We start from the raw sequence: 22,383 nt of genomic DNA, 5'->3' as shown, positions 1-22,383 counted from the left end.
ATGGGTTACAGCTAGCCTAGCTGTTTATCTGTGTAAATATAACAAAATCTTTAAATTAGCACCTGTAAAACCACAACTTGCCCATTTCCTTAGCATGTTTTTTGTTGTTGTTGTTTTAGCTAAGATGTGACATGTTCATTTCGGAATTTTAGAGGTACCGTTTGTAGACTTTGTTACAAACACTGCCAGGCTAGCTGTTTCTCCCCATTTCCTGCATTTGTTGGCACGAAGCTAGCTAAGCTAGCTGTTAGCGTTGCCTTCATGGTTAGCATACAGATGTGGTATTGACCTACTCTTGACAAGAAAACAAAATAAATTGTAATTTAGCTTTAAAAAAAATAAAAATAAGAATAATAAGAAAACACTTCATTTTTGACCGAGTAAGCCCGAAAAACCTAGCCTGGCAGCTAGCCAGCAGTTCCCCATTTCAGTCTGGAGTTGCTCCATTTGGAAATGTATTTTATTTATTTATTTTTATTAGCAAAGATCTGCCAGGCCCTTCAAAACATTTGGATGGACTTTATGCGCTGATAAAAAGAAAGCAACAGCAACATAGACATACACATGTAATGAGCGCTGTTGAATTGGTTGTATTTATAACAAAATGGCTGCCATCGGTGAACCGAGATGTTTAGATTCTGCTATGGCATCTGTTGTAAAAAATATTGATAGTGATTAAGGCATTTGTCGAGAAGCATTCGTCACATAATGTGTTGACTGGTTGTTGGACTGTTCAATTGCTAGATATTATTCTCTCTGTATCATTCAAAACATGCCCCATACTGAAATCCACATGGTGTGTTAAGGCAGGCTATGGCAAACCTACAAAAACAACTTATTTATAAAAGCATCACATCTATAGTTTTGTTTTGCATCCAGTGGAAATAGTCACTAAAACAGCAAGAGTAAACAAAGAAAACATTTTCATTAGATCCTTTCTGTAGCATGAGTATCTCTGAATATATGATTTGAATGTTTTCTCCATTGTCCTCCTCCAGTAAGAAGTGCCTTTTGACGCAGACCGCGGTGTGAGATCCAATCAAAGCGACGGCTTTGGGCTTTTGAGTTTACCGGTTTGTTGACAGAATAGTTAAAACTGCTTTGGAAAGTCTTATGTTTTCTTAAAATATTGTAGAGCCAGCTGTGAAATGCCATGTGACACCTAAGAATACTGACTATAACACTTGTTGCCTGTCGGTCACCAGATACATCATCATCTCGTTGAATATTTGTGGTATATTTGCAGTAGTTCTTTTTGGATTGTTTTGTTTTAATCCAGAAATTACAGCAACAACAGTGCGATGAAAAGGTATTCCAATGACAATCAGTTTTTAGGCAGCAGTCAATGTTAAACCTAACCCCTTATTTGAATGTGTCTCTGTCTTGTTGTTCCTGATGTTTTGGGTTTCTGTATAGAGCTATGTTAAATACTAGATTTGTGGAGAACTGGAACAGTACAAGCACTTATTTTGTGTTAAGGTCTGCAGTAGTCACTTTATTTTGTGTTCGTTATTTAAAAGAACCCAATCCTCGTATTAATTTGAGCCTCAAAGTGCCCATCCACAGAAGGTTGTTAGTCCACACCAGAGCCCACTGAGATGTCTGTTGACTTATCTAGCCACATTTATGCCCTAGTTGTCTTGAGTCTTAGCTCAAGTGTGGTTAATAAATGTATGTATGATAGTTCCACTACAATGGGAGCAGTACTCACCGAGATGACTGGAGAAAATTCTAGGCAATTGTGTTCATCATTTGCAGGTTTTGTCTTTTTTTTTTTAATTTGATTTATTTTTTTTGTAGCCATTCACTTGTTTGTAGACGTGTCATGAAGATTTCCGTTACTATGAGATTGTGTTTGTGACCACCATGTTTTGTGTTTTGTTAGATGTTAATAGCACTTTGAATACATGAGTGTAGGACTACAGTTTTCACTAAATGTACATATGTAATGATTTTGTTGATTAATAAAATGTAATAAACTGAATGTTCTATCATGTAGCAGCCTTTTTAATTTTAATGTACAACTGGAATTATTATTAAATAACTGACACAGGCCCACAGCTAAGTGGTTAGCTTAGCTTTAGCACAAAGCTTGGAGAAGGAAGTAAATACAGATGATACAGTACATACAGTCAGGCAAGATTATTATTTTTTTTGTTTGTGGTCCAAGAATGAATGACCATGTTTGAGCAGACGCTGGTAGCATGCAGGTAAAGAAACAGGCAGAATACCTTGCTGTACGCGTTAGTTAGCAAGCTAACACATTACGTTTGTCACGCGTATATCTCAAACAAAACCTCTATATTGGTTTTGACTGTTTACATAGTGTGAACTCTCTGGCCATAGGCTTTATCTTTCAATTTTAATTCTTTTTGCATCTCAAATTGCTTATGGTATCATCAACATGAAGCCTTGACCTCGATATTAGCTTGATTTTGTCCCCACAGGCTAAGTCAACAGACAATTACCTATGGGTGATAAAGTTATGCAAACACCTGGGGAAAAGAAGTTTGGAAATGAGTTCGAAACGCAAAAACAAAGGCAACTGGACCTGGTCTGGACTCAAGAAGCCACTAATATGACCTGGATAATTGAGAAACTTCTCAGACTTATGGCAGGTAATGTGCATGACTTATTGTTGGTCCTGCAAAGCAACCTCCTTTTTTTTGTTTTTTTTACATGAATGCTACACAATGTCAGATCGATTACAGAAGTTAAGAAGGCACAAGGTCCTCTAAAACCACACATGGTCATTTTTAGTCCCCAGTGTTTGGTTGACACCATCTTTCCATCTGTGGCCACGCGATTCTACTGTATATAAGCAGTGCATTGTATTATACTGCATACAGCAAGAGGCGTACACATGGGCAAGGACTGTAGTCAAAGAAGCTCTAAAACCCAGAGACAGCAAATTTGGTCAAAACTTTTTAAATTTTTCAGTCCAGACCATACTTATGGACCGTTGTTACTGTGTATTTATAGTAAGTAAGTAGAGTGGTTGACTCAGAAGTCAGAATGTGGAGTCACTCTCTCTAGAACCTCTTGAAGTTTCCTTGTCCCCAGTCTTAATGCTAAGGTAACTGACTGTTGGAAAATGTAACTCCTACTCCTCACAGAATTTAATAGGTTACTCAAAGGATTTCCAGGGAATTAAAATTTTCAGTAAATTGACTGGTTTCGTAGAGATTGCATTCACTCTGTAGCGATCATTTCCATTTAACATCCTCTTACCCCCCCCCCACCCCCATCACAACCACAGGAAATTCAACAAGATAGAGGCTATGACACTGTGTTTTATTTATCATTAACAACCACATGAATCAGTTTCAGTATTACTATTTCGCACAGCATCACAAGTGTCATCACAGTCAAATGTACAAGTCTTCCACCAGAAGAGCAGGGTGGGAAAAAAACAGAAGGCCAAAGCTTGTGTCTCCAAACTATATTGTCCCTTTACGTTCCACATTTCTACCATGTCCACATTTGCCTTGTTTCCTAGCGGAATAGCCCGCATATCCATTACTGCCTCTGCCACTGCCTCCATTTCTATGGAGATAAATGAATTAGATTACACAAACAGCACATGGCTTGATGGCACCATTAACCTTAAATATAGATTCACAAAAAGAAGCTCAGAGAAAAACGTAATAAATAATACAACATGTAAAACTTTAGACAACTTTTCACAAAAATCACTTTCTTTTTCACATCTTATAAAGAAAAAGGAAGACAGATCTTCATTAATAAACAGCAGGCAGACGGGGTAAGGAGGTATAAACTAGAGCACAGATTAGCTAATTAGAGTTTAGCTTTCATACTAACTAGAATGCAACCATCCTAGACAGAAAGCCCGCGGGGTAAAGCAGCGGTCTCAAGTGATGGTACAGTGCTGAGTGACTGCTTTTCCATTCTGTTAGTTGATTAGACAGCATTGTCAAGCTCTGAATGGAAACCAGGAGGGATGAAAGTAAAAGGGGGGCAATTACACGGGCTTTTGTCAGTCGTTTTACTCGGGGGTTAGAGGAGTGAAAAGAATGATTATGCAGGCTTTTGTCTGTTCTTCTGCGTGGCGGTTACTGTCAAATATTGTTTTGCCTGAAACAAATATTTCCTCAACAATAATTATGCATTACATTTAATTAGTGGCAGCAAGACCGGACCCAAACAAACCCTGACGGCTTTCTGACTCTTAAACGAGCACCAGTGACTCATTTCAAACCACACACGCACGAATCAGTGTCGGCATGATCGCTGAATCTAATTAGAAAATTCAAATAAATAAGTGTAATCTGCCACTGTGTGTTTTTGTGAAAAAAGGCGACTGGGGCACGCCGACAGATGAAAAGTTAACGTATTTAAATCGTTAATGACGAGGCAGACGATTAGCAGTGGGCGGTCTGACAGTCTGTAGGTTGGCATAGACCGGACAGGTTTTTATCTGCCTGGACTTCTTGGAAATCCTGGGACACACAGGCATGTTCTCATAGAAGTTTGGCTGTGAGGATGAGGTATACGTTAGTCGTGTTAAAGCTGTTAGACAAACACCAACATAGCAGCAACTTGACAAAACATAATAGTAAAGCTATCAGAGGGGGGTAAAATAATCTAACACTACATGATTATGTGCACAGCTGTTATTACATCATAAAATTTGTAAAAAAATACCCGCAGTATAATTAAAGTGATCTAAATTTGCTATGAATCAGTTATATTGCCTTAATTTATTTTTAATATTCAAATGATTTCTGTAATTCCAATCATGAATAATATCATACATATTATAACACATCTGACATCTGATACTTGCTTTCTGTATTATCTACATCACTGTCAGTTATTGTGAAGCAGCATTCGTTAGTCAGCATGCACAGATTATGTATCAGGTTACCCGTGGATGGGACGTGATGTATCAAGCGGGATTAACAGTAAAGTGCAACGGCGTTGTAATTAAGCGCATGTCTGAGGAGGAGGTAAGGGAGCGCTGTAAAAGTATCCAAGGTAAAGACAAGAGTGGATATAATCAATGACGCAACGCGTACCTGTCTCTGAGACGGGTGCAGTTTGACTCTGTACTCCTCTCTCTTGTTCTTCCTTCTGTGGAGATGATCAGACAAAAGGTTTTATAGAACCAGCGATAGATACTGATACACATCCAGTACATATAACTGCTCGTCCTACTGTCTCTCCTACCCAGGCAGAGAGGCAGTGATTAAGAAATCCCACACACCAAGCACATCCCACACAGAGAGGCCCTCAGCAGATCAGAACCTAGTTGATTCCTGTTGTGTGTCACCGGTGCCAACCACTGCACCAACATCCCACCTTTGAAACCACCAGTTTTCAGTGAAGAGGGTCTGGGTTGTTACCCTTACATTTGGTTTGTGGTTTTACCAGTGGAAATTCTGATCAGTTTGCTACATTTGTCTGTTCGTCTAAACCGCGTTCCAAATTATTATGCAAATTGTATTTAACTGTCATAAAGATACACTTTTTTTGTTTTTCAATTAAACTCATGGATGTTATTGTGTCTCAGGACTCTTTGACACCTGTGATAATTAGTTTGGCAGGTGAGCCCAAATAAAGGAAAAGCCACTTGAAGAAGGACGTTCCACATTATTAAGCGGACCACCATGTTCAAGCAATATGAGAAAGAAAAAGGATGACGCTGCTGCCAAAAAGCTTGAAATAGTTGAATGCCTTGGACAAGGTATGAAAACTTTAAGTATTTCATGAAAACTTAAGCGTGATCATCGTACTGTTAAGAGATCTGTGGCTAATTCAGAGCACACATGGGTTCGTGCAGATAAAGGCACAGTGAGGAAGGTTTCTGCCAGACAAATATATCAGATTAAGAGAGCAGCTGCTAAAATGCCATTACAAAGCAGAAAACAGGTATTTGAAGCTGCTGGTGCCTCTGGAGTCATGCGAACATCAAGGTGTAGGATCCTCCAGAGGCTTGCAGTTACGCATAAGCCTTCTATTCGGCCACCCCTAACCAATGCTCACGAGCAGAAACCTGCAAAGAAATTCAAGCAGAAACTCTCCAAAAACTCACAAGTTCAACTGAATTGTGAAGCTGTTATTAAATAAGGGATCCTATGTTAAAATGTAACTTGACCTGTTGAGATGTTTTTGATTGAAATAGCTTTTGATTTCAGTAAATATGACCTCCTAATGCTGCAAATTCAAAAATGAGCATTTTCAGTTCTTTACAATCTATAAAATGTTTTGAAACTCTGTTGTGCGTAATAATTTGGAACAGTGCATTTTAAGTTTTTTATTTTTGAAAAAAATACTGTTATCATTGGAAGGTTTGTTCAATAACCTTCAAGTTATACTCGTTACGTTTGATGACTTGAAAATGATGCTGTCATATGCATTGACTATTTAGGAAAATCAGAGAAAAATATCATTTGCATAATAATTTGGAACGCAGTGTAAGTATGAAATAGATTTATTGTGAAAGTTTGTCGAGATACTAACTGACATTAATTCTGCCTCATCTTGGTTTGCAGATGTTACCGTGCAGCCAAAGTGGGGCAACTGGCGTCATCAGTGACTGCGCAGGTCTATGTTTGACAGTGAGGTTGAGCGGTTTGCTGAAATCTTACCTGCGCCTCATTGCCAGTATGATGATGGCAGTGAGTAGTGCGACTCCAGCAGCTCCAGCTCCGATGTAAATATACATCATGTATAAAGAGAGGCTGATTCCACCTGGTTATAGAGAAAAACAAGGAGACAGGGACCATTCAGTTTAGCAGTGGTTCAGTGTGGTTTTAGCAACGTGACTGACTCACAGCTCGCTTGGAAGAGAATTCAGAAAACTAACACAGGAACTTGTGGTTATAGCACTTCTAAGCCTTGAAGATGATATCTTAAGCATTGTCTTGTTACTGAGTATTAATTGTGTGACATACACTGTGAGGCATGTTTGCAATATTTTGAGAAACTGTTCATTATTTAGTCAACTACTACAGGATTTCTGTTTCAGTACCTGACTCACTAACAGTGAGCTGCACAGTGGTGGTCTGCACCCCTGCATCTGTGTTAAAGGTACAGCGGTAGAAACCCCCGTCTTCCTGTGTCACGTCCGTGAGAAGCAGGCTGATATCCAGGCTGTCTGCGCAGCTGACCCTGCCCCTGATGCTGTAGTCCTCGCTCACCAGGCCCGCTTCCACCTTCTTGCACACTCCGATAATACTCCAAGGCTCGTCGCGCAGCATCCGCTCCAGAATGACCTGGTGAACGGTGACATTGTCCTGACGGTTACACGTGATGGTTAGGTTGTTGCTCTCCTCCGCCACCAACTCAGAGTCTGCTACGATCTCCTCCTGGGGCGGGAGCTCTGTGATGTCATCTTCTTCAGGCGGCACGTCTGTAAGCAAATATATAAACAAAATAATGCTGCTCAGTTAAGTTTCATTCCCAAAATCAGTTCACTCAAGTGCCTTTTTTTTTTTTTTTTTACTGCTGTGATATTTACCTAAATCCTCCACCTGAATGTTCCTGGTCCAGGGTCCCTGAGGGAAGGTCTGAACAGAGCAGTGATAAAGCCCGATATCCTGATGAGTGACGTTTCTTATGGAAATGCTTCCATCCATAGGCGAGGTCCTCAAAAACTCTACCCTCTCCTTGTATTGGCGAGAAAATGACACTCCTAACTCTGGATGGAAAACAGCCACAGGAGTCTTGTCTGGCACTTTGGTCCAGGACACCATGCTGAGGTTCCCATCCCAGGGGCACAAGCAGTGGAGGACCATCCCCTCCTCTAGTCGAACTACAATAGCCTCTTTCTGCTGGGCAGCAACTGGACGGAAGAATTTTAGCAGTTAACGTCATAACTCAACAATTTGAACAATTTGAAATGAGAAACATTACATCATTCATTATATTTTAATAGTTATCTACACAGCATTTAGGTGTAATTGTGTTTTCGCAATACCACTGTGGCAAGTTTTCCCCCTAAATCTCCCCTACTCAAAGACTACCACAGCCATTCACAGCTTTCAGGCCGTCCCTTGGGTAATGGTAATTAGGCTAATTTGAGCCAAAACACATAAACACAATAGACAATCGCCTGTGATCAAGCTTCCAAGCTTTCACGGGCTTTTATCTGAGCTGAATGACAACTGATTTCAAGTCCAGTGAGGCGCTGGGAAGCGGATCAGAACAATGAAGTTTTGCAAAATCACAACGAGCATCAAGTTTAACTAAAAGGGATGTTCGTTTTAATTACTGATTGAGAGTAAAACCTCACAAAGCTAAACGGAGTAAATTGATTTAGGCGAATCACTGTGCTCACAATACCCTGAGACAGTAAACATCACTTTCAAAACTGTCGCTGAAAGTGTAGCCACAGGAAACAATGCCATTTATGAAAAAACTTTTAAAATATTAAAAAAAACATAACTAATTTCCGTACCTTTAAGAAAAGGGAGAAAGATGAGTACCACGAAGTACCAGTAGTCCTTTTGTACTGCTTCCATCTTGCCCCACTGAGGGAGAATGAAAGCTGCATTGATAGGAGAGGAGTGGAGAGGCACCCGAGCAGCACTTCCTGCTAGCTCTCTGGGTACAGAGAGAAACACTTGAGCGACTGGTGCACACTTCAAGGTAGCCCACAGCTCACACATGCGGGTGCTTCATCACCACGGCGAGAAATGCGACCTACAGCGACCTAATTACTTAATACGTGATGTTGGGTTTTATAATGACGCTTTCTAAATGTGAACTGAAAACTGAGATATATTAGAAGTTGATCATCTGAAAACAGTATAAAGTCACACTTTAAAAAACTGAATTGTGAGCTTACTAAAAGCTGATAGAGAACACAAAAATGTCAAGATAAGAACAAAAAATAAATAAATAAATGGAAAAGAACAGAAGGTAAATCATCTCAGAGCTTATTAGACTAACTGGTGACAGATAAGAAACATAGATCATCAGAGATCCATGCATCTATAACCTTTGCATGGAAGTTAAATGTCTATCCAAAAAAGGTTTAAAAAAGGCAACTGGACTTGTAGAGTTTCTTGAGAATTTTCCACTTCTCCATCTGAGTAGCTTCTTCAGTTCTAGGGGACAAAAAGGGTTTAAAAAAGGGAACTGGACTTGTAGAGTTTCTTGAGAATTTACCACTTCTCCATCTGAGTAGCTTCTTCAGTTCTAGGGGACTGGTGGGAAGTTTGAGGTTTAAATAGGAAACTCCTACCGACACTCGCAACAAGAAACTGGTGCAGTTAAAAGTCTTTCATGCAAAGAATAAAACATAAAAACCATAAACTCTGGCCACGAGTTCAGTTAGTGAAAAACGGTCCTGAATCAAAACTATATTGTATTTAACAAAATAATGCTGCTCAGTTAAGTTTCATTCCCAAAATCAGTTCACTCAAGTGCCTTTTTTTTTTTTTTTTTACTGCTGTGATATTTACCTAAATCCTCCACCTGAATGTTCCTGGTCCAGGGTCCCTGAGGGAAGGTCTGAACAGAGCAGTGATAAAGCCCGATATCCTGATGAGTGACGTTTCTTATGGAAATGCTTCCATCCATAGGCGAGGTCCTCAAAAACTCTACCCTCTCCTTGTATTGGCGAGAAAATGACACTCCTAACTCTGGATGGAAAACAGCCACAGGAGTCTTGTCTGGCACTTTGGTCCAGGACACCATGCTGAGGTTCCCATCCCAGGGGCACAAGCAGTGGAGGACCATCCCCTCCTCTAGTCGAACTACAATAGCCTCTTTCTGCTGGGCAGCAACTGGACGGAAGAATTTTAGCAGTTAACGTCATAACTCAACAATTTGACAAAAGGGTTTAAAAAAGGGAACTGGACTTGTAGAGTTTCTTGAGAATTTACCACTTCTCCATCTGAGTAGCTTCTTCAGTTCTAGGGGACTGGTGGGAAGTTTGAGGTTTAAATAGGAAACTCCTACCGACACTCGCAACAAGAAACTGGTGCAGTTAAAAGTCTTTCATGCAAAGAATAAAACATAAAAACCATAAACTCTGGCCACGAGTTCAGTTAGTGAAAAACGGTCCTGAATCAAAACTATATTGTATTTAGAGAAAGCATGGACGCTGCTTCCTCCAGTCTTAAGGTTTTGGAGCTACATGGGGGGACAATGCCAAACCACGTTCTGCACGTATTACAACAGCAGGGCCCTGCGTAGTGAAAGAGACCTGCCTACAGTCCAGACCTACAGCCCAACGGAGACACTCGGTGCAATATGAAACAAAAAAATACAACAAAACAGGCCCCGAACTGTTGAGCTCCTCAAGTCTTTTCTCAAGCCACAGCAGGATTCAGTTTAGCTTTAAAACTAAAGGCAGTTTGTGTTTTGTGAAAAGAAGAGGTGACGCAACACGGTGGTAAACATGCTTCCGTCCTTTTAGAAACACAACGCTGGAATCAAATTCAAAATGTGTGTTCTCTCTGTACATAAAGGGTTGTGTGTTATTGTATTCTGTTTTGATTTGCATTTAAGAAACAGGGCTGTAAAAAACCCACTGTGGAAACAAAATCAAACTATTCACTGTGATGAGAAGGTTTATTTCCTGTTAATGCAGCGCTCTCACTCTGCGCGAGGGTCGAAATGACCCTGTGGTTTTCCGGCAACAAGCCAAATATGCCGTGTTGTAGCTTAAGACCACCATCACCGCAACAGCTGTGTTGAAAGCCACAACAGGCAAAGTCGTGAAAGATAACACTGATCAATACAAAACAATCTAAATAATGCTACATTTAGCTATTTAACAGCTGGGAAAGGTTTTCGAGGCACTTCAGCAGGTAGGTGTTGGTAGGTTCCTGCTTCTTCTCTGCGTCTGTGTTGTAGACAAAAACAAACGTTAAGGGCGTGAGAATGGAAAAACCGTCCGATCAGATTTAACACCAGGATGGATGCTGATGTGTTTTTTTTTTTTATTCAGGGAATGAATGCATACCCTTCTTAGAGACGGTTTGCGCCTCCTCAACTCTCAGTCGAACAGAGGGACACTTCAAAGTAGTCTTTGCCTTTGAGAGGAAGTCAGACACACAGATAAGAAAGACAAGATAAGAGAGACACTGGTTGTCTGTGCTGTGTGTGAGACCAAAGCAGGGAGATTGAAGACACCGAGGATTTTATTTGACATGTATCACCCAATAAACTAGTCAATAAAAAAAGCACAGCCACTAAAATAAAGGTTTTAGTGTGTGTGTGTGTGTGTGTGTGTGTGTGTGTACCCTTTGATTGTTATGGAGCAAAGCCCAAAGTGCAGAAGCTCCCATACAGCGGGTTTCCATCTCTTTGTTTTCCAAGCAGCCCAGCAAAACCTTAACGGCTTTGTCTGTAAGAAAGACAAAGAGATAATCATTTGATCATCAGTCGTTAGGAAAAAAAGTAAACAAGAGTAATATATACTTCTTGAAATTCAAAATGTCACAAGCAAAAGACTATAAAAGGTCGTCATACTGATTAAATATGTGCTTTTACAACAAAAAGGTAATAAATTAGTGTAAAATGTGCACATGAACGCAACACGATTATATTTTTAGGTGCAAATGAACTGAACATGTTTCATCATCATCCTGGTTCATATTCTAATCTCACAGAGACAGTTTTGCAATGGGACTTAACCTTTCTAACACTGGATAAGGCACTGAGCACTGAGGTTACGGCACACATTTCTTGTAAGCTGATTGATTATCTGAAATTATACTGTATGCACCACATACACAGGAAATGTGATCTTTCCACAGGAAACTGAAATGCTTTTCACACACCTGGTCTACAACTCCCACCTGCAGCTTGCAGTGCACAGGGGTACGCAAACGGTCTCGGAGTCTCAGTGGCTTCCTCTACTTTCTTCTTCTTCTTCTACACATCTGAGAGTCATACTTACCTGCAGCCTTTGTCCAACAATACAACTGCACTCTGAATTATGTGAAATCTCTTAGTCAATCTGGACTTTCCATTTCCTGTTCTGAAACTGAATGCTCCTCCATCAGATAGGAAAAACATACTACTACGCGCATATGACGTGGAATATTCACAATTTCCTCGCTCTTTGCCGCAACAAAATAAATCTGTAACTCCTAGATTCGATAAGCACCGATAGGCAAATAGCCTGCTGTGGCTCCAGGTCAACTAAACTGTGGAAATGACCGCCTGCAGTTTTATATGGGAGGCTAGATGAGAACCACTGGGAGGGAACCACACAATATGTTTATGAACAACAGATTCAAAACTGATTCAGATTCATAAAAAATGGTTGAAAGCTCTGGCTGTTGTTTTTCCAGTGGACTGGTGCTACTGGGGCAGGATTACTTTGATATTTTGGTAAATAAATTTATTAGAATAATGTCCAAGATTTACAGTAGAGAAAAGAGATGGATAAAACTTATGAAATTTAGGCCACACTAGGAATAATCACTTCCTGGTTTAAGATCCAAAGTCAAAGCACACACATAAGATCAATACTGATCTTCTCATTTAACTCAGAGCAAATGTTTTATCTCATTTTTCACTTGTTTAATTTTTCTCCTTAACTAACTGTTAAAATAACATTTACAAAAGATGAAATTGCCAACTAGATATAAGGCTTGTTTCTGACACTACACTGTCCTCCTACTGTCCTCCAGCGTTCTGTGAGTTCATCAAAAGCAAAGGCCTAAATATTCAGTGGGAAAACTTTGCTGCACAGAATCTCACCCTAATTACTGGTTTACGCTGTACACACAGGAAGCGCTTTCCTTCTTTTGTACTCTGCGGTCTTGACATTTTCATATCCTAGAGTGAGATTATTGAATGTAACCCCTGCTCCCCTTCCGTACCACTGGCAATGATGTGTGACTTGTTGGCGGGACAGAAGCAGAGGTTGTGAAGGGTGTGCAGCGCGTGTCGTCGATGTGGTGCCAAGTCTGCCAGCAGTTCCAGGACTCCGGTCACCCTGAGGATACTCTGCTGGCCGTCCTCCGCCAACGACAGACTGACCAGCAATCTCAGCCACAGGCCCAGTAGACTCGCTCCACCTCCCACAGACGTAGTTTTAACACTGGCCACCTTGGACATTGGCACTGACACGAAGGCCTGAAGAAAATTATTCTGAGAATCACAGGAAATGAATCAGACAGAACAGCAAAAGTTTTATCAGCCACTGCTCATTAGGTGCTGCGTCTGAGTTACCACAGTGTAGGTGTGAAGGGAGATTTTGCTTCTGTCATTTATAGCTGCGCATCTCTGACACCTTGTTTCTCACAAAGATTATTTTTACTTGACTTGTGAATTAGCTCTTCACAGCCAGTTAAATCTAAAATATCACTTTTACTGGTTATTAATATCCTACAGAAGAAAAACAAACAAAAAAAAAACAATTCCAACACCACGCTACACACGACTGCTTTTATCCAAGTTTTGTCATCGTGTACCTTCTGCAAGAGGCATCTGCAGTCGCGGGACATGGCCAGGTTAGCCAAGAGAGAGAAAGCCACTTTCTGGATGGGGCTGTTTTCGGCAGCGAGCCCTGACGTCAGCTTCATGACAGAGTGCATCAGAGAGCTACTTGAGGAGCCTTTAGATCCTGGTACCACACCAGGGCCACTGCCACAAAGAGAACTGCATGCTGGGAAACAAACGAACAAAAAAAAAAAAACTGTCAAATTTTGATTAACCTGTTCTGTACATTAGATAACAGAGGGTTCAGTGATTTCACCCCCGCCCCCATACCAAATATATAGTCATACACACAGCATCACCCTAAAATATAAGTGTTAATCTCAGAACTATAAACAGTGCAGCAGATCATGGTTAAACTTCTATTTTAAACCAATATGCTATTGTTTTCCATCTTTTCACTTGTATATTTAAAGGTGTACCAGTTTTTACCATTAGTCTATTTTTATTCATAGTTATATTAAGCCTTTTGTGGTTCTGGGGAGGCTATGATGTTACGTTGGGGGCTGAAGAATATGAAATGTGAAACTGACAACATCTGGGGGTTGAACCAAAGTCGCCAGACTTCTGCAACTCACTCTTCATCTCTACTTGAGGCCAGCAGATGCTAAATGAGCTGTTACCATAGACTGTAAATAAAGAAGAATGAACACACCATGTCGTCCTTTACAGGAATCCTGGGGAGCGGTTCCGAAGCTCAGCTAAGCAAAAGTCAGCAAAGCTTGACACTACCTAACGGCAGCCTATTCAAAAATGTGCACAGCAATTCACCTCCACTATATACCTTGTACCAGTAAACAAAAATCCTTATAGTTTATGTGATAGTTAAAGTATGTAGTGTATTGTCCTCTTAAATAATCGTAGACACTTTTGGCATTAAAAAAGTCACAAAACAAAAAACTGTGAAACACTATTTTGCTTGTTGGAACTGTTTGCCTCTGTGTTTATCTTAGCATTGGCTAGCTTACCAACCAGCACCACCACTAGCTGCAAAAATAAAGACTGACCCGTTGGGCTGCACGGCTGTCTGCCCACTGCGCCAAAACATCTCTGCAGGGCAGCCTGCGGAGCATGTTTTGATGTAAAACTGTCTACCCAAATGACCACGACGATGAAGAGAAGTGGAACTCTTGTATAAAGACAGAATATATACTGTATTTTTGGTGGTACAATTCAGACTTAACTTCTGAAGGGGGACAAGCTAATTGCAAAAAAAAAGTGTTCGCAAAGAATGCAAAGTTTATTAGCCAGAAAAATCCAAGAGCTTTAAAGTAAGGAAAGTTTTTCATCTTTCAACTGTCTTTTAGTTTTATTCACGGAGAAAGGACTCTGACTGATGATGACAACCGTCTGAATCTGAGAGGGAGGGATGGGAATTATTTAGCCTTAGGCTGTGGCTACAAATTATTCTACTACAAGGCCCTTCACAAACATAAACACTAATACATATCACAAAAATAAATAGAAGCAAATAAAACATCTCTGGCGCAGCACTCCCACCAGTATAACTGACATGACTAATTGCAGATTACATACAAAACACAGAAATGAACAAGCTTAAGTCAGAGAGCACTGACACAACATAGCCTGACACTGATTGATGTTACTTACTGGAGAGCATGACAGCTTGTTGGTTATGCTAATCCTAAAATGGTAACATGCAGCAACAGGCGTATGCTGATTTTAGCCTGAGGTTATCTCAATACCTGTCAAGAAACCTGGTGTATCATGAAATTGACTAGGGAGGCCTGTCTGCTTCATAATGGATCCATTTCACTGACATGAATAAAAACGTCCCGCCTGCCGCCTCAGATCTGATTATTTCGCACCATCTTACATACAGCGCCAATCATTGCATATGCTATGTGTAGAAAAAATAAATAAATAAAGATTTTGATTTGCTTTACTTTTGATTTATTTTACTTTCTGTGAGTCTGCATGAACAAGGGCTGGGGCTGCTAACAAAAATATCAGTGTGAAAATATGTGTGGCACAGATGAAATCAACAATCTGACTAACAGTGCTAACAAAGACTCGGATGATGGAGGTAGACTGGAGATGAAAGATGCAGGAGAAATGTAGCAGTCTCAGGAGACTTAATGATAGCCCGAGGCTGGATGGTGTAATACTAAGCCTGGCTGCATGCAGCCCGAACACAACCTGCTGTTCAGTTAACCTTTAGGGAAATACTGTGCCCGCCTTCACTGATTTCTGGTGCTTCACAGCTTGAGCTTATGGGGGGGGTCTAAAGCGAGTGAGTTTAGATCAGAGTGTGCACACGCACCCACCGAGGAACCGGTGCCAATCAAATCAGATACACACATGCACAGAAACGTTGCACACAAAACTTGCTTTCCTGGACTGATGAAACTGATTTCAATTGCACAAATACACCAGTCTGACAGATCAAAGGGACCATGAGTTGTTTATCAAAGTAAAATTTCCCCACTGTTTCCTCCACACGAATCTTGCCCTCTGTCTTCTTAGAAACATTTATTTTGAACCAATTTCCACATAGATGCGTCCTACATTTGCATGATGAAATACCAATATCTCAGGCAACACAGTGTTGCTCTGTTTATTCCCCGCATCGTCTCCCACTGGACTGAAATTGGTTGTCATACATACAGTGAGGCAGCCACGCAGCCTGATCTGTGGATCCTGACACTGTGCCCATTGTGGCTGGAAAGGCAAGCAGGCACTGGTCTTATACAGTAAGTCACAATGTTGTTCAGTGGTGATTGGAGAGGACAAAGGGACTCTTAGTGAGAAGTGTGTGTGACTCAGTCAGATTGCTAACCGCAGACAGAGGCGAAGGGCAGGCACGGGCCAGGCACAATGCCTGCACAAACACATACTGCCTGACAAGAAGGACACACACATACAGACCTGTTGTGCACTCGGCTGTGTAGACACACAGAAGCTCCAGCACCGCCTCCATGGTGGGGTCGTCCAATAGGAGCCATGGCCAAAGAGCAGAGAGTGCTGGTGTTAGGCGAGCATCTGTGGCCACCGCCTACACAGAGACATACAAATCGTACACACACAGCTCATGCACTTGCAAAGGAAAAGAGACAAATGCAGCCAAGTACAGGATTACAACTGCAGGCTTGGTAATATACCATAGATATGACCTGATTTATGCAACAGCACCAACACAGATGGCAGTAATCAACATAAAATGCCTAAATATTTTCCTAAGAGGGAAGGAAAAACACACCGGGAGGAGAATAATGGCAGAGTAAACGCTGCAGTACAGCCTTCCTGGCTGTTTAGTCCGAGGTAACCACCGGTGACTGAAAGGCCACTTAGAAAATGAAAACCAGCTAATATACTCCATAAGTAATGCCATTACAAGGTTTAAGAAGCTAAACTTGCTGAGATGTAAGCGCACATTTAGGTGAATCTCATTTACAGGCACAGCACAGCTACTCTGAGGCTCCATTAAAAATCAATTAGCAGTGGGAAATTAAAAAGCAGGCACTGAGGCTCACTTTGCATTCATCGTTGCGGTAAAGAGCGCTCCGCAGGATCTCCACAGTCATCTTGACTTCCTTTAAATAGGTCTCTTCCTGACAACACAGAAAAACAAAACAAAGATCAGCATGTTTAATTGTCCCGAAGTCAAAACAATCTTTACTGCACTCACTAAAGACTTGAAGAAACAGTTACACTAACACATCGTCAAAATATTTATCCCAAAACTCATTCATGTTGAATTCAGTTTGTTATTCTATTCAATGGGAAAAACGCAGCCAAGAAAAAATGATGAGATTGGAATTTTCCAGCCTGTCTCGGCTCACCTTTTTGCGGCGAGAAGCCTTGCCGGGTCGGACTGACTCCAGGTGGAGCTGGGAATAGGTTTGCTTCATTTGCTCCACACAGCTGTCAATTAAACCAGCTGGAACATAAAAGACAGACAGAGGGATTATTCAATACACTGGCAGAAACTGCCTTCAATAGTGTAGTTTGTTTGAAAGAGAATAAGTTATTTTGCAAAACAGATACAACGTGGTCCATATGGAGGTCTGTAGATGCCATAATTAAAAATAAGTAAAGAAAAAAAATAAGAAATGATTTAATAAATTAAAATGTAGTTATAATTTTAAATTCAAATACAGAAAAATATAAATAAACAAATAAATGTAAAAATTTAGCAGTTAAGCAGATAATAAAATGGTAAAATAACTTAAAAAAGGGGAATTAAAACTACATTAAAAAAATACAGAAGCTAATTATTAACAGAAATATCAAATTGCATTATTATTCTTCAATATTACGTTTGGTGTTTTGGACGGCGTAAATTTTTTTTTCGGAAGTTACGGTCCTCCATACCACAGGGTTTGAAAAGTTCAGTAGGTTAACCCAAAGAAACCACTACAAATGGCAAGAGCACCGTCTAACTAATCCCCTAAGTTTGGGGAATTACCTTTGGCAGCGTAGTTTTGAGCTATGGGACTGCAGGCGAGGAGTGTCATCAGAGCTCTGGCTGTGAGCTTCTTTAAAGGGTCCTGAAGGGTCCTCTTCTCAAAACTCTGATATTAATAATCAAAGAAGTAGATAGTGATTGCTCCATTTACACTCTCAAAAGAGACTTGATAAGCATTTAATTATGTTTTGACATTAGCAATTCTCACTAAGTAGCAGCGATTCAGGGGTAAACAACATGACTTTGGAAAGACTTTCATTTAATTTGTAACCGCCCCCACCTACCTGCAGTAAAAGTTCACAAAGCTGGCTGGCTGAGGGACTGTTTAGGATGTCTGACAGAGAGGTGGCATGTTTAAAGTTTGAGATTGAATCCTCTTCACGCCGACTCTTTGTCTCCTCTGTGAAAATGGTGGAGAGAAACTGCAGAGCGGCCGTGTGAAGAAGAGCATTTGAAGACTTCTCATTGACACACACGGATAACGTTCCTGCAGACATAAACAGAAAATAAAAGAGCGATTTGACAGGGGAATAACAGATTTTTAAAGAATGACACTGAAATACATGCTGAATCACGGCAAGACAAAATGGCAAATCCATAGTTTAAACTTCTTGACAGCCAGACATTTGTCCATGCACTGGTGGAGAACACACTATTCATCTGAAAGCATCCAGACACCAAGATGCCATAAACTTGCACTCGCAGATGAAAATATACACACAAAGGCTCAGCATTCATCTTTTACTGGACTCATCAGACTTCCCTGCTGCGTCATTAATCACAGAGGAAGATGAGTAGGAGGAGTAGAGGTAGCATAAGGACAGCATGCAATTATCTTATCCTAGCATCTGCTCAGGAAAGTTAACACAAATTGTAATTTTCTGTTCCAGAATTAAGGATGCACAATTACGTGGCCTAAAATCCTGATTATTTCGTCAACAATCAGCATAGTTACCCTATTATGATTATCTGTCTTCTATAATGTATTGCCTTATTTCAGCAAGTAAAGTCTCCCAAACCTCAGTGTGCGATAAGATAAAATATTATCCTGAACAGGCAGAAGCGTTCCATAATAGATGATTAAACAACTAATTCTGCCATCCAAACAACAATGATCACTTTTGTCACTTTTACTCCCTCACAGAGGAGAGTATCCGTGTACCTGCAAAAGTCCGCCAGCGTCTCCCCAGCGCAGCAGAGACAGATGGGTGCGCTGCTGAGCTGTCCCTCTTCAACAGAGTAGCCAGGAGCATAAACACGTCTGCCCAGCACACGCATACCACATCCTGGGTACCTGCATCTGAGGAGGGGAAAGAGTGAGTCACCAGTTTTATGACATGAAGGCACACACAGATCACACTGTAGGGCATACTCCAGAGAGAGTAGCACAGATGTCTAAACCACATAAGTTAGAATGACAAACCCACATAGAGTATGTTAATTGTAACATTATTCAGATACTGTTTACAAAATGTACTTTTATCACCATTTGAATTCATGGTGCATATCTGACCTAATCCTTTGGTATCCAGCATGAGCACAGACACCAGAGTGGACAACAGCTGCTTCAAGAAGTCCATCTGGCCAATCAGCTCATGGCTCGCTGTGACACATGCCTGCAGCAGTTTGGAGAAGCCGGACAGGAACTGAAGTAAGGTCATAAGCTGGAAACAAACACATACACACTGATATAACCACAATACAGGAGGAACGATTGATTTATTGAGCGGTGAAGGAAAATATGCAAAAAACTATGGTATGCTTTAGTATATGATAGTTGAGTATTCCACCCACACTGAAATGTGGGGGCGCCCTGAAGTAATTCAGCGCTGCGCAGAAACTGAAACTGGCACTGTACTGTACCAGCCCACGTTTTATGTGCTTAGTCACAATAACAAGTTGATGTGCTCTTCAGAAATGTCTGTTACAGTGTTCCACACCTGACTCTTGATGTCTTCTCTCTCTGCCAGAAGCGTGTCAGGAGTCTTCAGCTGAGTCAGACATTTTTCGATCGGCCCAATATCCACAAGACTGAGGAAAGAAGAAAACGATGGGAAAAATTGTCTGATTGCAAGATAACAGCTGGACAGGATTAGGATTCAAATCTAATTCTCTACACATTTATTTATACTTATTATAGATCTTTCACTTTTATAAAAACGAGTGACAAACGTATTGGCGCAGTGGCTCAAAGTGTTGATTGACGATTGTGTGTTCACACTGACAGAAACTACAGCGATTAATTGGTAATCAGGTCTACGAATAATTACTATTTGCAACTGAGTTTTATTCATGATAACACATTAAAAGGGGAGGTGGTGGTGTGGTGTTCGTGTGGACTGAACACGTGGTCTACTACCTGGCAAAGACCTGTAAGAGCTGGTTATTTTGGACGGCAGTGAGGGTGAAATCTGGCAGGATGGCCAGCAGGTTGGTCAGCAGGCCACAGTGGGCCGTCAGGAGGTCAGGAGTTACCATGACGACGGGTTCCACGGCCGAAGGTTCGCCCTGTCGGGAGTCCTGCGAGGTAGCCGAGTTGCTTGTGTCTGTATCACTCTGGCCTGAGAGAGACATCAATAGAGAGCTAATAGAGTTGCCTCCCCAATGGTTCACACAGCCAGTAAATCACATCTCTGTGACTAGTGATACTCTGACCACATAATCAAAAGCATCAGACTGAGGGAAAAAAGAAAGGGTTGTATATTATAGGATACTAATGCAAATGGTTTTAGAATGGTTTAGTTTAGTCACTGATCACACAGACGTTGACTCTTTCTATAGTAAAATAATGTGAGATCTGATGTGGTGTGAACGAGCAAACAAGCCCTGTTACTCTGATTGTGAATGCACATGTGCACACAGACATTCCTCTCTGAAGTACCTTGAGCCATCAGTCTGCTGGCAGGGGTATCTTCTGCAACGCTCAGAGGGGAGGGAGCCTTGGGGGTGTGAAGCCCTGAACCTCTTATCTATAATGGACACCATGAAGAGGGGAAGAATCCATTTAACTTAATGCAGTGTTTATTTGCTGGGGTGCATATCAGAATATGCAAAACCACTGGCACTGACCACAGTGCTAGAGGTGGAGAGGGAGCTGGAAGGCCTGCTGGAGCCGACGGTGGATGCTGGTGGCTCACATCTCCACCACAGAGAACTCTCAGAATCTAGACAGAAAGATTAAACATAAAGAACACAATAGCATGACATATGAGCGGCAAAATATGATGAAAAATTCAGAATACAACTCACTGTGGATATGTACCACATTAAAATTTCACATTATGAAAGCTATAATGGATGTCTCTTTCTGTACCATGGTCATGGTTAATTAAACATAGATGAAAGACTATGAGTGCTTACCCACTGAAGTGCTCTCCTGAGGACAGGGGCCACTGCTAACACCAGCATGAGGTTGGAGGTGGAAAGTGTACCTGCCACGATAACAACTGGAGGCAGAGAGAGCCACGTGCTGGAAATACTGACAGTGGTAGAGCAGCGCCTGCAGTGCTGGAAGACCCACCAAAGACACACCAGACGCCTCATCATGGACACATGGATGCTGGGAGAGGAGAGGGTAAATGGAGGACAGCTACGGACAGATGTTTAAACATCACATTTGTATTTTTCCCAAACTGATAAAAATCAAGCGAAGGGAGATGAAAATAGGACAAACGAGAAAAAGGTTAAGGGTATTAGTTAAGTCGCTGCAGCGATATAAGATTCATTCATTTCACAAATGTCACTTCATATCTAAGGGATGACATTTTGTGTCCTAGTTTTTTTTTTTTTTCCTTTTCAAAATAGCCTCCGCAAATAAACATTTTTTTTTAAACTTCTTTGTCTGTATCACATTTAGTCAACAACAAGCCCTGCTTTCATAAGATAAGAACAAACTGTTGTGACCTTGTTCCACTTCTAATAAACAGCTGCATTCACAAGTAACGTCGTCTTAAATCAAGATGCTTTTAGTGCCTTGACAAAGATTTAAACTTAATTATTTTGGACATGACTGCTAGCGACACCCCCGGCCTGAACCCTGCAGGGCTCAACAAGAGAGACGAGGATGGTTAGGAATGGAAAAGAGGTAGTATAAACAAAGACGAAACAGCGAGAGAGGGAGAGAGAAAACAGTTTGTGGTCTATAAAAGCTTTTTAACTAGCTGGCAGATCTGCTGACCTGCCAGTGGGAGTCCTTGGCCTCTTCTGCATTGGCAGGCATGGGCATCACCAGCAAGTTCTGCAGGATAAATGCAGCCTGGACACGCAAACCAAAATAATATGAGACAAAAGCACACACACCGGGCCAAGACTACATCAGCAACAGTGCCATCTGCCTGTCTGTGGCAGGTACTACAGTGCAAGTCATAATTTACTGTCCACCGATTATGTGAATGTAAGATCAAAGTAAAAGATAAACAGTCTAAGGTAAGTTACTTATTTCCTGTGTAATAATAAGATAAATAATTAAACATATTTCTGGGTTTTAAGAGACAATTCTACAGCAGAGTCGCAGTTGTGACATCGCA

The 22,383-nt window shown here is 41.0% G+C and overlaps 2 protein-coding genes across 6 annotated transcripts in view; both read right to left on the bottom strand.

Moving 5' to 3' along the window:
* Window positions 1–3,273: 3,273 nt before the first annotated feature.
* Window positions 3,274–9,293, bottom strand: cd226 (CD226 molecule). Of its 3 annotated transcripts, none has more exons than XM_084565972.1 (6): window positions 8,423–9,293; window positions 7,484–7,807; window positions 6,995–7,375; window positions 6,612–6,714; window positions 5,040–5,094; window positions 3,274–3,546 (listed from the first exon to the last, which is right to left on the bottom strand). In XM_084565972.1, the coding sequence occupies exons 1-6, from the start codon at window positions 8,631–8,633 to the stop codon at window positions 3,520–3,522; spliced, it is 1,101 nt and encodes a 366-aa protein (XP_084422098.1). In that variant the 5' UTR covers window positions 8,634–9,293; the 3' UTR covers window positions 3,274–3,519. The 3 variants fall into 3 exon arrangements, with proteins under 3 accessions (XP_084422098.1, XP_084422099.1, XP_084422097.1); XM_084565973.1 differs by having other exon boundaries at window positions 3,274–4,495; window positions 8,423–8,501; XM_084565971.1 differs by lacking the exon at window positions 3,274–3,546 and having other exon boundaries at window positions 4,864–5,094.
* A 575-nt stretch (window positions 9,294–9,868) lies between these two features.
* rttn (rotatin) overlaps window positions 9,869–22,383 on the bottom strand; it is a 34,203-nt gene continuing 21,688 nt past the window's right edge. For 2 of the 3 annotated variants that reach the window (XM_084566427.1, XM_084566429.1), the window contains 18 exons: window positions 22,035–22,112; window positions 21,218–21,416; window positions 20,927–21,021; window positions 20,739–20,826; window positions 20,217–20,418; window positions 19,798–19,888; window positions 19,371–19,521; window positions 19,020–19,157; window positions 18,142–18,344; window positions 17,858–17,963; window positions 17,232–17,329; window positions 16,923–17,000; window positions 16,318–16,444; window positions 13,404–13,597; window positions 12,810–13,080; window positions 11,220–11,323; window positions 10,940–11,009; window positions 9,869–10,819 (listed from right to left, as the gene is read on the bottom strand). In XM_084566427.1, coding sequence (XP_084422553.1) covers window positions 10,740–10,819; window positions 10,940–11,009; window positions 11,220–11,323; window positions 12,810–13,080; window positions 13,404–13,597; window positions 16,318–16,444; window positions 16,923–17,000; window positions 17,232–17,329; window positions 17,858–17,963; window positions 18,142–18,344; window positions 19,020–19,157; window positions 19,371–19,521; window positions 19,798–19,888; window positions 20,217–20,418; window positions 20,739–20,826; window positions 20,927–21,021; window positions 21,218–21,416; window positions 22,035–22,112 — 2,373 coding nt within the window. In that variant the 3' untranslated portion in view covers window positions 9,869–10,739. The remainder of the gene's footprint in view (window positions 10,820–10,939; window positions 11,010–11,219; window positions 11,324–12,809; window positions 13,081–13,403; window positions 13,598–16,317; window positions 16,445–16,922; window positions 17,001–17,231; window positions 17,330–17,857; window positions 17,964–18,141; window positions 18,345–19,019; window positions 19,158–19,370; window positions 19,522–19,797; window positions 19,889–20,216; window positions 20,419–20,738; window positions 20,827–20,926; window positions 21,022–21,217; window positions 21,417–22,034; window positions 22,113–22,383) is intronic. The other variant, XM_084566428.1, reaches the window with a different exon arrangement.

Source organism: Chelon labrosus (assembly GCF_963514085.1).
Source record: "Chelon labrosus genome assembly, chromosome: 18".
NCBI lineage: Eukaryota > Metazoa > Chordata > Actinopteri > Mugiliformes > Mugilidae > Chelon > Chelon labrosus.
Note: the sequence above shows the minus strand (reverse complement) of the source record. Positions and strands in the feature narration are given on the sequence as shown.